This window comes from Odocoileus virginianus, chromosome 5 (assembly GCF_023699985.2).
Source record: "Odocoileus virginianus isolate 20LAN1187 ecotype Illinois chromosome 5, Ovbor_1.2, whole genome shotgun sequence".
NCBI lineage: Eukaryota > Metazoa > Chordata > Mammalia > Artiodactyla > Cervidae > Odocoileus > Odocoileus virginianus.
Genome location: NC_069678.1, coordinates 65,157,197 through 65,170,022, shown reverse-complemented (window position 1 = coordinate 65,170,022; position 12,826 = coordinate 65,157,197). Strand labels below are relative to the sequence as shown.

Sequence of the window (12,826 nt, the reverse complement as noted above, 5' to 3'; positions counted from 1 at the left end):
TTCTCTGATTAGATTCTTAGTGCTATTAATAAATATGATTTTTTTACATTAAATAATGTATTGATCATATGTCAGTATTTAGAAAATCTGCGTAGCGATGAGTCAGTATTTTCCAAAGATCAATATATAGAATGGCAAAATAATATATAGGTAAAAAAAAAATCCATTCAAAATTCAAGATTGATGAATAGATTTTAATTAAACATTATCTGAAAACTTGATGTTGTTTCAGATTCCGCACTGCAACTAATCTTTAAGAAATCATCACTTGTCAAGTTTTGGTGTGTTATCAAAGAATTAGGCTAAAAGGGCTATGGAAATACTCTCCCATTTTCCAAATATATATCTGATGAAGGCCAGATTTTCTTTGTATACTTCAACCAGAGCACATTGCAACACACTGAAGGCTGAAGCAAATATGAAAATTCAGCTGTCGTCTTTTAAGCCAGATACTAAAGAGATTTGTAACAATTTAAGAATATTGTTCTTCTCACAACTTTTTGTTTGTTTGTTTTAGAAAGTAGAATTTTTATATAATTGGGCACCAGAGTTTAACCAAGATGACACATGAAGTGTAACCATGGTACCATCTATCACTACAGTCAAGATAATGAACATATTCATCACCCACAAAGATCTGTGACCTTTTGTAGTCCCTATTCCTTCGTCCTCAATTATTTTTGAGTGTAAAGGAGATCAGGAAGGTTGAGAACGGTCATTTTATGGGTGTTCAAAACACATCTGTGGCCCGAAACAAATAATAATCTTTAATTTTTTTTTTTTAATTTAGCAACTTAGAAAGAGATGAAATATTGTGGAGTGTTTTGGCATCTTTTCCCACTCAACCCCCCTCCTTTCAGTTCAGTGTAGTTCAGTTGCTCAGTCGTGTCTGACTCTTTGAGACCCCATGGACTGCAGCGCGCCAGGCTTCCCTGTCCATCACCAACCAGCTCCTGGAGTTTGCTCAAACTTATGTCCATTGAGTTGGTGATGCCATTCCAACCATCTCATCCCCTGTTGTCCCCCTTCTTTAGCAATTTTAATAGACTTATTTGCTAGAATAGCATTTTTCAAGATGCAAAGTGGTTATTATTAAAGAACAAAGGATCAAAGAAATTTAGAAAGTACCAAGTTAAACAAAATCAAATAAATTTCTTTACTCTAAAAATTATCTGAGCTATTAAATACTGATGTACATTATGTATTTTCACAAGAAGAATGTGATGTGCAGATTTTCTGTTGGTGGCACTGTTAGTAAAAGCTCAGGTCTGATTTTCACCCTTTCCTGGAAGGGATTGTCACTGTTTCAGGTCTTCAGAATGGGGTGGTCATGTGCCCATCAGAGTCATAATGTAGAAGTGAGTTTTTATGCTAGACTTTGTTATCTGCCTAATATACTGTATTCTTGTATAATTCTTAAAAGTCATAAATTTTATTACCAAATTATAGATATGGAAACTTAAGAAATTGCCCAAAGCTATACAACTTCAAAATGGCAGAGTCAGAATTGAGCCCACATGTGGCAGATTTACTGTTTAAATCTACTTATTCAGAGTTGATCCCAGTGTTTTCATTTTCTTGTGTACACCTGTCCAGGGTTGGTCAAGCCTATCAGGGAATTGCCAGCTCTAACAGTAATGTTGCTGTTGGCTCTCATATGAGGAATATGTGCTGTGCTGTTTTAGTCCCTCAGTCATGTCCAACTCTATGGGACTCCATGGACTGTAGCCCACCAGGCTCCTCTGTCCATGGGATTTTCCAGGCAAGAATACTGGAGTGGGTTGCCATGCCCTCCTCCAGGGGATCTTCCCAACCCAGGGATTGAACCCAGATCTCCCGCATGGCAGGCAGATTCTTAACTGAGTCACCAGGGAAGCCCAGGAATACTGGAGTGGGCAGCCTGTCCCTTCTCCGGGGATTCTTCCCTACCCAGGAATCGAACCAGGATCTTCTGCATGGCAGGCAGATTCTCACCAGCTGAACTACCAGGGAAGCCCATGGTGAGACCTAAATATAGGGGACAGAGCAGTATTCTCTTTCCTCTCCTCCTATCCCAGCTAAATGGCAGATAAATCTCTTCAACTAATTCTGTGTTTTGTTGCTAAATGTTTAGAGTTGTTGCTTATGTAGCCTGATTATGGCTTTAAAATTATTAAAGGGAATATTGCTTTTCATTAAAATATACTTATACTTTTGACTCTTAATACTCACTGTTGACTATGGCAATCTTCATGGTAAGGGAATATGAATGTCTTAAGTCCTTCATCAAATGTGGTTGAGATTGATCGTACAGTGATACTTACATTCTGCTAAAGGGATTGATTAATACTAAATACTTTCTTTAAAGACTATAAACTTGTATAACAGAAAGTTAGAAAAGCAAGTCAGTGTTTTTTTATTTTATTTTATTATTATTATTTTTTTACCATTTATTTTTATTAGTTGGAGGCTAATTATTTTACAATATTGTAGTGGTTTTTGCCATACATTGACATGAATCAGCCATGGATTTACATGTATTCCCTGGCCCCTGTATTTCCTTTTGTGTACATGTGTACATGTCAGTTGGGGGATATGGTAAAGAAAACCTGAGTCTATAGAAGTATCAGAAATGGATGCATCTGAGAAGGCTCTAAGCAAGACACTAGGCTAAAGCTTTTAACATGTAGTATTGAGTTTAGTGCTTACAACTCAATGAGAGAGGAATTTATCCTCATCTTGCTTAAAGAAGGATCTGAGATTTACAGAGGATCAGTAACTGACCTGTGGCCCTACACCTTGACCAAAGTAGTTCCAGGATAAACTTGGATGTGTCTGACTCGAATGCCTTTAGTTGTCATTTTACTGTTTATTTCCTCTAATGTTATAAATGAAATGAAAAAATATTGATTTATATGAATTTTTTAGAAATGTTCATTGGTACATAGTTACAATGAGGGGGCTTCCTTGGTGGCTCATTGATAAAGAACCTACCAGTGCAGGAGAGGTGAGTTTGATCTTTGGGTCCAGAAGATTCCCTGGAGAAGGAAATGACAATCCACCTCAGTATTCTTGCCTGGGAAATCCCATGGACAGAGGAGCTTGACAGGCTGCACTTCATGGTGGGGTCTCAAAAAGAGTCAGACAGGGCTTATTGACTGAACAAGAACAACAAGTTACAATGAGCAATCAGTGGATGTCATTAAGGTCAATTCCATGGAGAGGGAATTTATTTGATATTGTCCCAAGGTACTCTCCAAAATTCACAGTACCTGAAACATACATCTTTTGAGAATTCTGTTCAGCTATTTCAGAAATTTTTAGCAGTTAGAAGTGTTTTTTTTTTTTTAATTGGTATAGGCAGTGTAAAACTTCTTTGTTTTGCAGAAATCTCTTTCATGTGCTGTGGAGGAATTCTAAGGACATCAAATACATTGAGTTACCCTGTTTTCTCCCAAAGGTGACTTGTAGAGCACAACCTATTTAAAAGTTGTCATGAATTATTGACTTTTTGGTATCAGGCAGTTATGAGTCATGTTATAATAGCTATCCATTAACCTTTAATATTGGGCTTCCCTGGTATCTCAGCTGGTAAAGAGTCTGCTTGCAGTGCAGGAGACCCCAGTTTGATTCCTGGGTTGGGAAGACCCCCTGGAGAAGGGCTCGGCTGCCCACTCCAGTATTCAACGCCTTCCCTGGTGGCTCAGATGGTAAAGAATCCACCTGCAATGCGGGAGACCTCGGTTCAGTCCCTGGGTTGGGGATTTTACTTTATGTCTATAAACTGGTATTTTCCTTATCCTTCAAAATTATTGGTGAGGGCTCTGGAAATTTCAGTAGCATAGGTTGGACATACTTATTTTGGTTTGGCCAAAATTTTCATTTGGTTAGTGAGTATTTCAGTAAAATTCTTGGTGAAAATTAAAATGTCTTTTATTTTTACTTAAAACAGTATGAACTTTTTGGCCACCCAATGCTTAGTGCCTTCCTTTAATTCCTTAAGGGAAAGAGCATTTATTTTATAAAGTCATTATTTTCTTGGAGAAGGCTATGGCACCCCACTCCAGTACTCTTTCCTGGAAAATCCCATGGACGGAGGAGCCTGGTGGGCTGCAGTCCATGGGGTCGCAAAGAGTCGGACACGACTGAAGCAACTTAGCAGCAGCAGCAGCATTATTTTCCATCAGTGACATGTTGCCTTTTAATTAAAGATCAATGATAGAAATAGCTTGGAATCAAAAGTGGTAATAATTTCACTTTCTGAATTGGGTAGGTATTTAGTGTTATTTTTTAATTTTCAGAGAAACATTTATTTCTTTTGTAGCTCAGACCTAAAATCCTTTAGATTTTCAAATAGTTTTTGAATTGAAATTATCATGTATAACAGCCTAGCAGAGAACTTAAAGTGCAGAGTAATAAATATTTTTTAAACCCATAAATGCTATGGATTATGCTAATTTAGCATGGACATGCTAACTTGAATTAAAATATTTTTTCTTTAAAAAAAAACTATATAAATGATATTGTGTTTTCTCTATAATAGTGTTATTTTAACTTTTTGCCTTTCATACTATCTTTGCCCTTATGCATAATTTTTCTCTTTTTTGAAAGAATCTGTGAGTTAATAAACTTTTATATTTGAATGTGTGATTAGCATGCTATGACTTTGAATTTTGGCATAGCTATTTATTGGCTATCATTGACTTATAATTTCTGTTAAAGAACAAAAAGGACTCTATACCTTTTAGTTTCCTTCTACAATATACAGGCTATGAAAGGAGAATGTTAATCAGAAAGTATCAGTAATATGCAGTATTTGGGGCCGCTGGACTTTAAAAGCTGGGGCTGTCATTTTGGTGTCTTTCCTATCAATCTGATTATGATTGTTTTTGCACTTGTGAATTCTGTATAACACCTGTTTTTCTGAAAGAAGAAAATGTTTGACTTTCAGTGACAGGTGCAAATTATCTGCATCATTTTAAATTGAGTTGAGGTAAAATAGGGAAAAAAATAATGCTTAGGAAATAAGTAAATATGTACTTAGCATGAAATGTCCTTTGTCCAAGTCAAGTATGCAGATACTTATCACCATATTCTTTATTCTGTGTTCAGGGCATAATTCTGTTCAAGAATCATTTATTCACAGAAGCATCTTACCTTTATTTTTCATGAATACTGACTGTCAAGTAGTTGGTTGTTTTATTTCATGTTTGTTGCATTGGTAAAAATAGGATATCAAATTATCAATGCTTAAAGTAGAAATTCAGCAGTTAGTTTTTTCTTCTTCCATAATAATTTCCTCCTTGCATCTATTACTTTTCTCTAAGTCTTTCCAAGTGTTTCTGAATTGAATTGCCTTTCTGTTTTACAACTTCTGTGTGCTTGCAGTAGCTTCTAGTGCCTTCTGCAGAATTCACAGTAAAGCATATAGTTTTCTACTCATTATTTTGATCTAACACCTTCTTTCATATAGGTTTCTGCAAAACTGGGGAAAAGGAAGGATGGGGAATTGAATTTAGTTTTAAGGCCTCCTTTCTTTCTCCTTCTGATGAATTGTTATTAATGAGTGAAATTAGATCAATGATTTCTCAGAACAATTTTATTTTTCTTTTTTCTTGGATTAAAGGATGGAAGACTCAAAACAGGGGATCACATCTTGAAGATTGGTGGCACAAATGTGCAGGGAATGACCAGTGAACAGGTTGCGCAAGTGCTGAGGAACTGTGGGAATTCTGTCAGGATGCTTGTTGCAAGAGACCCAGTTGGTGATATTTCCATAACCCCTCCTACTCCTGCAGCCTTGCCTGTTGCTTTGCCTGCTGTGGCCAGCAGGAGCCCTAGTTCTGTGAGTATACAAATTATTCTTTCATCATAAATTCAGTCTGGCTGTGATACATTGCTGGATTAGAAATGCTTTCAGTTCCAAGTGCCGTGCGCATGTGGGTCATGTCTCAAGTGCTCAGCAGTGAAGCAGAGGAGAGCCCAACTTGGAGACACTAGACAAGTCTGATTTTCCTTTTTGTCATTTCTCAGGGTTAAGGTTTCAACTTCCCTGGGCCTCTACTACTCATCTGTAAATTGGAGACTAATAATACCTGCCATTCCTATTTCATTAGATTGGTGAAGAAATATCCAGGTAGTGGAGGGGAAACTTTACATACTGGTCAATGTATGAGTATTATCAGTGATAAGACCAAACTGGCCAAGGGCAATAGACTCTAATAATAATAATAATCTGATTACTAACAATTGTTACAGTTATATAATAATCATTATTATTATTCATTATCAAGCACCTAGATTTATCCAAGTCATCTGAACTCTTTGGAAGAATTCTGCAAGATAGGTCTTATCCATTCAATAGATGAGGAGATAGGAGTCCAAATAACTTATGAAAGGTCATACAGGTAGTAAGTTGCAAACTGGGATTTGAATTTAGATCTTTCTGGTCCCTTCTAAGTTTTTGTTTTTTGTTTTTTCCTTCCAGTCTTACTGAGATATAATTAACATATAGCACTTTATAAGTTTAAGATGTGCAACATAGTGATTTAATTTACATACATCGTGAAGTAATCATCACACAGTAAGTTTAGTGAACATCCATTATCTCTATCTGTGTAGATACACAATTTAAAAAGTAGAAAAAAGCTTTTCTCTTGTGATGAGAACTCAGGATTTACTCTCAACTTTTATATATAATATATGATACGAATTATACTTATCATGTTGTACCTTACACCCCTAGTACTTATTTATCTTAAAACTGAGAGTTTGTAGCTTTTGACCACATTAATCTGGCCCCCTCACCCTTCAATTCCAAGTTCTTTCCAACCATATCACAGGCTCTGAATCAGGAGATAATGAGGTAAAAGGAAAGAAAGAGTTTTTAAAAGGAGGAGCCAGGAAGAAGAGGAAAGAAAAGAGAAGTGATTATGGCAGAAGAGGGTGGGAAGCCACCTCTCATATTCATTTGAGGAACCATTTGATGTCTTCTGGAAAGGTTATCCCTAATGGAAACCACATGAGAAGAAGTTTTCTGTCAGAGATATTAGAATCTGTCAGAGGTAATAGAATTAGATATATGATTCTAATATCTCCGACAGATATTCTTTTGATTTCTTCTCCAAACTTGTTAGAACCGTTTTCTTTTCCCTCCATTACTTTGGATCTCTGAAGACTTCTACTTTGTAATGAGGGACCAATGTAGCTATGTGGTCAGTGAGAATTTGATGCAATCATTTATTTACTTTTTATTGTTAAAGGTTTGAATTGAAAGCAAGGTGTTATATTTTTAGACACCTTGACGTTCAAGCTGGTTTTAGAAAAGGCAGAAGAACCAGAGATCAAATTGCCAACATCCGTTGGATTATTGAAAATGCAAGAGAGGTCCAGAAAAACATCTATTTCTGCATTATTGAGTATGCCAAAGCCTTTGACTGTGTGTATCACAATAAACTGTGGAAAATTCTGAAAGAGATGGAAATACCAGACCACCTGACCTGCCTCTTGAGAAATCTATGTGCAGGTCAGGAAGCAACAGTTAGAACTAGACATGGAACAACAGATTGGTTTCAAATCAGGAAAGGAGTACGTCAAGGCTGTATATTGTTACCCTGCTTATATAACATATATGCAGAGTACATCTGGGGAAGGCAATGACAGTCCACTCCAGTACTCTTGCCTGGAAAATCCCATGGATGGGGGAGCCTGGTAGGCTGTAGCCCATGGGGTCGCTAGGAGTCAGACACAACTGAGCAACTTCACTTGCACTTTTCACCTTCATTCATTGGAGAAGGAAATGGCAACTCACTCCAGTGTTCTTGCCTGGAGAATCCCAGGGACGGGGGAGCCTGGTGGGCTGCAGTCTATGGGGTCACACAGAGTCAGACATGACTGAAGCCACTTAGCAGCAGCAGCAGAGTACATCATTTGAAACACTAGATGAAGCACAAGCTGGAATCAAGATTGCCGGGAGAAATATCAGTAACCTCAGATATACAGATGACACCACCCTTATGGCAGAAAGTGAAGAACTAAAGAGCCTCTGATGAAAGTGAAAGAGGAGAGTGAAAAAGTTACCTTAAAGCTCAACATTCAGAAAACTAAGATCATGACATCTGGTCTCATCACTTCATGGGGAATAGATGGGGAAACAGTGGAAACAGTGGCTGACTTTATTTTTTGGGGCTCCAAAATCACTGCAGATGGTGACTGCAGCCATGAAATTAAAAGACGCTTACTCCTTGGAAGGAAAGTTATGACCACCTAGACAGCATATTCAATCAAAAGCAGAGACATTACTTTGCCATCAAAGGTCCATCTAGTCAAGGCAATGGCTTTTCTAGTAGTCATGTATGGATGTGAGAGTTGAACTATAAAGAAAGCTGAGTGCCAAAGAATTGATGCTTTTGAACTGTGGTGTTGGAGAAGACTCTTGAGAGTCCCTTGGACTGCAAGGAGATCATACCAGTCTATCCTCAAGGAAATCAGTCCTGAATGTTCATTGGAAGGACTGAGGCTGAAGCTGAAACTCCAATACTTTGGCCACCTGATGTGAAGAGCTGACTCATTGGAAAAGACCCTGATGCTAGGAAAGATTGAAGGCAGGAGTAGAAGGGGACAACAGAGGATGAAATGGTTGGATGGCATGACCGACTCAATGGACATGAGTTTGAGTAAACTCCGGGAGTTGGTGATGGACAGGAAGGCCAGTCATGTTGCAGTCCATGGAGTCCCAAAGAGTCAGACACGACTGAGTGACTGAACTGAACTGAACTGCTTTTTTACAGAAAATTTTTAATTAGAAGACAAATAATGAGAAGTTTTAGGTTAACATTTTTTGCTCATAATAATTATTGCAATAATTAGTCTTCCGTTTGTTTCTTTTTCTTTACATTAAATTCTTTCAGATACAAATTTATGGTGAGTTTTTTCCTAAGTGGTTGTATTAATTTTTATCACTGTGTGACAGATTATCACAAACTTAGTGGCCTGAAGCAATATCCATGGTTGGTCCACATTTCTGTAGGTCAGAAGTCTTGGTGAACTCAGCTAGGTTCTGCTTAGATTCTTACGAAAGCTAAATCAAGGTATTGGCCTGGCTGGGCTCTTAGCTAGATACTCTAGGGACAGTTCATTTCCAAACTCTGTCATATTGTTGGCGGAATACAGTTTCTTACAGCTGTGGAACCAAAGTCTCTCTTTACAGGCTATCAGCGGAGGATGTCTTTCAGCTCTTTAAGGCCCCTTGTATTCCTTCTTACATGATGCCTCCTTCTTCAAACCACAGGTTCAGTCCTTATTTTTCACATCCCTTTCTACCATCAGTAGGAGAAAACTCTCTGCTTTTGAAGGATGCCTGCTTTTGAAGGATGCTTAGGTTAGGCTCACCTGGATAATTTCCCTTTTTCATGACATAAACACAGGAGTGGCATCAAGAATCAAAATTTGTGGGGACAATCTTCTAATTTTGTGTACCACAGGTGCTCAGAAAATATTTGACAAACCATTTACAAATTGCCTTTATACATACAGTTATGTAACTAAACATTATAAATAATAAGATTATTTTTCTTTTCAGGACAATTCTACTCTTTTTGAAACTTATGATGTTGAACTCATTAAAAAAGATGGACAAAGTCTTGGGATTAGAATTGTTGGTTATGTTGGAACATCTCAGACAGGTAAAATGAATCATCTCTGTTTTATATTTGGAAATAATTGTAAAGGATGTTAAAGTTTCTAGACAATAAAATTAAATATCTGCAGATTTTAATTTAAACATTGAACAATAAAACCACAAATCTGTAATAGCAACTAGTTACAAAAAATGATTAGAGAATCACAGTTTTATCTCAGTAGTTTTATAGCTGGCTCAGTAGTCATTAACAAAAGAATTTAATTATCCAACACAATGTATAATGTTTGAATTATACCTCCTCTTGTTTCTAAGATATATATTTTGAGTATTGTGAGTGTTACATATTATGGCATTTTATATGTGATAAAGTAAAATGATTATTGTGTGTATTTCATATTGTGAATGTCAGAAAGTATTACTATTATGTTTAATCAAAAGAAGATAAAATGAACAGTTTAATTAGAATTATTTTTCTTTATATAAAGGGAATACTTGTAAGAGTAAGTGCATGCAAGAATAAGTGCCCAAGTATCTCTGAATAATACTACCTGAACTCCTTCATGCAAAGCTCTGGTAACTTTCACTGTAAGAGTTATCCTATTATAAGAAATAACTGTAAAAAGGAAAAATAAATCTTTTTCACAAATATTTGCTTGTAAGATGAAAAGTTAGAGTTATGAAATGTTCTAGTGTTTTAAAAATTGCAAGGTTAGAGAGTTAATTTTTAAAAGTTATTATTTTGCATTTTACAGCAGGTGGGAAAGATTATAAGTGCTAATATATTCAGAGTCCTGAATGAAATTCATGTCAGACCACCTCGTGCTATTTTAGCCTAATGAAATAGCTGCTTTTAGACCTGTAGATTTTTCTGAGTGCCACCATTTTTAGGTTTAGAATTTAAATGAGTTCTAAAAGAGCTAAGTATGGATTATATTATAATGTTGCCCCAAAAATACTGTATTGAGTAGCTCTTAATATGCTGTCCAGTTAGAGAAATCATGGCTAAGTTCCTAAACTTGTGGTTTAGGAAGCTTTATTGCATTAAGTTTTCAAGTTGTAAACCTAGCAATATACTTACAGAGTAAAATGAAGTGAGTAGCTGATAGATAATTGAGAAAAATTGATGTTTATGTTACCGAATGAAGAAAAGAAACATTTTACTTTACCCTAAAAAGAAGCTTTTGGTACTTGAGCAGGGACTGGAGAAGTAGCATTGAATCCAAAAACTAGAATATTCTATAACTCAGTATGCTTTTTAATGTGAAGTCTTTCAAAATAATTTTTGCTTTATTCTTTGAAACTTTTGAGCAGTTGGTTTGCCTAGTTTCAGAGGGAGTAGAAAAATGAATATAAGAAATGTCTGTTTAGGGAGGCAAATGTGTAAATAACTCTCAGTTGTTTGAGGATAAATGAAATATATGTTTTAGCAGAGATACAAATAAACTCATCATATGGCAAATGAAAAACTCATTCTGACAGAGGGAAATGGAGAATTCACAAAGAAGGAGATATTTGTACTAAACATGGTAAAGGAGAAGGATTTTGATAGAGGGAATGAGATCAAGAGGAAGAAAAAAAATGAGAAAAGGGATACAATCATGAAAATACTTGGAGCTTTGTTGGAACATCATGAGTCTCGTGTGTCTAGACTTCTGTCTTATTGGAGCGGATGGTAGTTGGACGTCGAAGTAAAAAAGAAAGTTTGGGGCAAATTATGGAAGTCCTTGAATGTGACTCTATCAGATTTACATTTTATTACATAGGCTGTAGGAATCCATTAATGTTTATATTCCTTCTATAGGCAATATTTTAAGTTCATTTGAACTTAAAAGTATAAAGTCATCCAGAGCTACGGTCTTTCTTTTTCTAACTTCTCTTCCAACCCCTTTCCATAGGCATGTATACTTTTTATATAGCTGTAATTTATATATATATATATATATATTATGAGATCTAAAGATAGATGGATAGAAAGATAGATAGAAGCTAATGTGAGTAGTCAACTAAATATAGGCAGGAAGAGCTACTAGAACCCCCTTGTCTTCATGCTGGTAAATTATGATGAAGGTTTACGCCAGGTCACCAGTGAGAAGGGAGAAAGACTAAGAGAGGGTAAGACTTAATCTGAGCTCTCCTAAATTCCAGCTGATGTTGGAGTGCATTTCATCAAGGTTCCATTACTGATTATTTTTCCAAAAATAGGTATCAGTCAAATCATTTCAAATTCAAGTCACTTGTGATGGTGACAGTTTGAAATAATCCATCACTTTCTCTGCTTGTGTTCAGAACAGCATTTTTCAAGCCTCCAGTGAGCCCCTTTAGCTAATTAATCTCTTGATATGAATTTTGCAATCAAGGCCTAATTAGAGCTTTTTCCCATATGTTTTGTGCATCTTAGGAGAAGCTTCAGGGATTTATGTGAAAAGTATAATACCTGGCAGTGCTGCATATCACAATGGTCAGATTCAAGTGAATGACCAGATAGTTGCTGTAAGTAACTGCCCTCTGTTACAGGATTGAATCAAGTTGAGGGAGGGGGGAGTTATCATTATTATAATATATATGCAATGGAAATGGCTTAATATAGTTTTATAATGTTTTAGAAAATTAAGTTTGTACAGTGGAATCTTATCAATTTGGATTCTCATGGTCCTTAACTTTTTTAATTAAAAACTTTTTAAAAATTTAAGTATAAGGTGATTTGCAGTGTTGTGCCAATCTCCGCTATATAGCAAAGTGACTCATATTGCACATATATACATTCTTTTTTAATATTTTTTTCCATTGTGGTTTATCCCATGAAATTGGATATTGTTTTCTGTATTATACAGTAGTTATTTATACCTTCTAATTTTTTTTTTAACTGCCTGTGAAGAAAGGAGTCATTAATGGTTGAAAAAAAATACTATATACATATGTATTTTATATAATATGAATACACATATATTTGAAAGATGCTCTAACATTCTCCTAGAAAACACTTTTTAAGCACCTCTTTGTGTTCTTTAAATTCATCAATTTTATATGCAATTAATAGGCCATTTACTGGTGCTATTTATCTTTTTGTGAAAGTAGTTTTCTATTAACAGTAATTTTTTAAAAAAATTATTTTTGATCAAAGGATAATTGCTTTAGAATGTTATGTTGGTTTCTGCCATACACACAAATCAGCCATAGGTCGTTCTTGCATAGTAATTTTGAGTATAT

The 12,826-nt window shown here is 35.8% G+C and overlaps 1 protein-coding gene across 8 annotated transcripts in view; it reads left to right on the top strand.

Annotated features, from left to right (window-relative positions):
• PATJ (PATJ crumbs cell polarity complex component) overlaps positions 1-12,826 on the top strand; it is a 368,893-nt gene that overhangs the window by 29,313 nt on the left and 326,754 nt on the right. For all 8 annotated transcript variants that reach the window (XM_070468065.1, XM_070468067.1, XM_070468062.1 and 5 more), the window contains exons 8-10: positions 5,606-5,824; positions 9,560-9,662; positions 12,018-12,109. In XM_070468065.1, the coding sequence (XP_070324166.1) occupies positions 5,606-5,824; positions 9,560-9,662; positions 12,018-12,109 (414 nt within the window). The remainder of the gene's footprint in view (positions 1-5,605; positions 5,825-9,559; positions 9,663-12,017; positions 12,110-12,826) is intronic.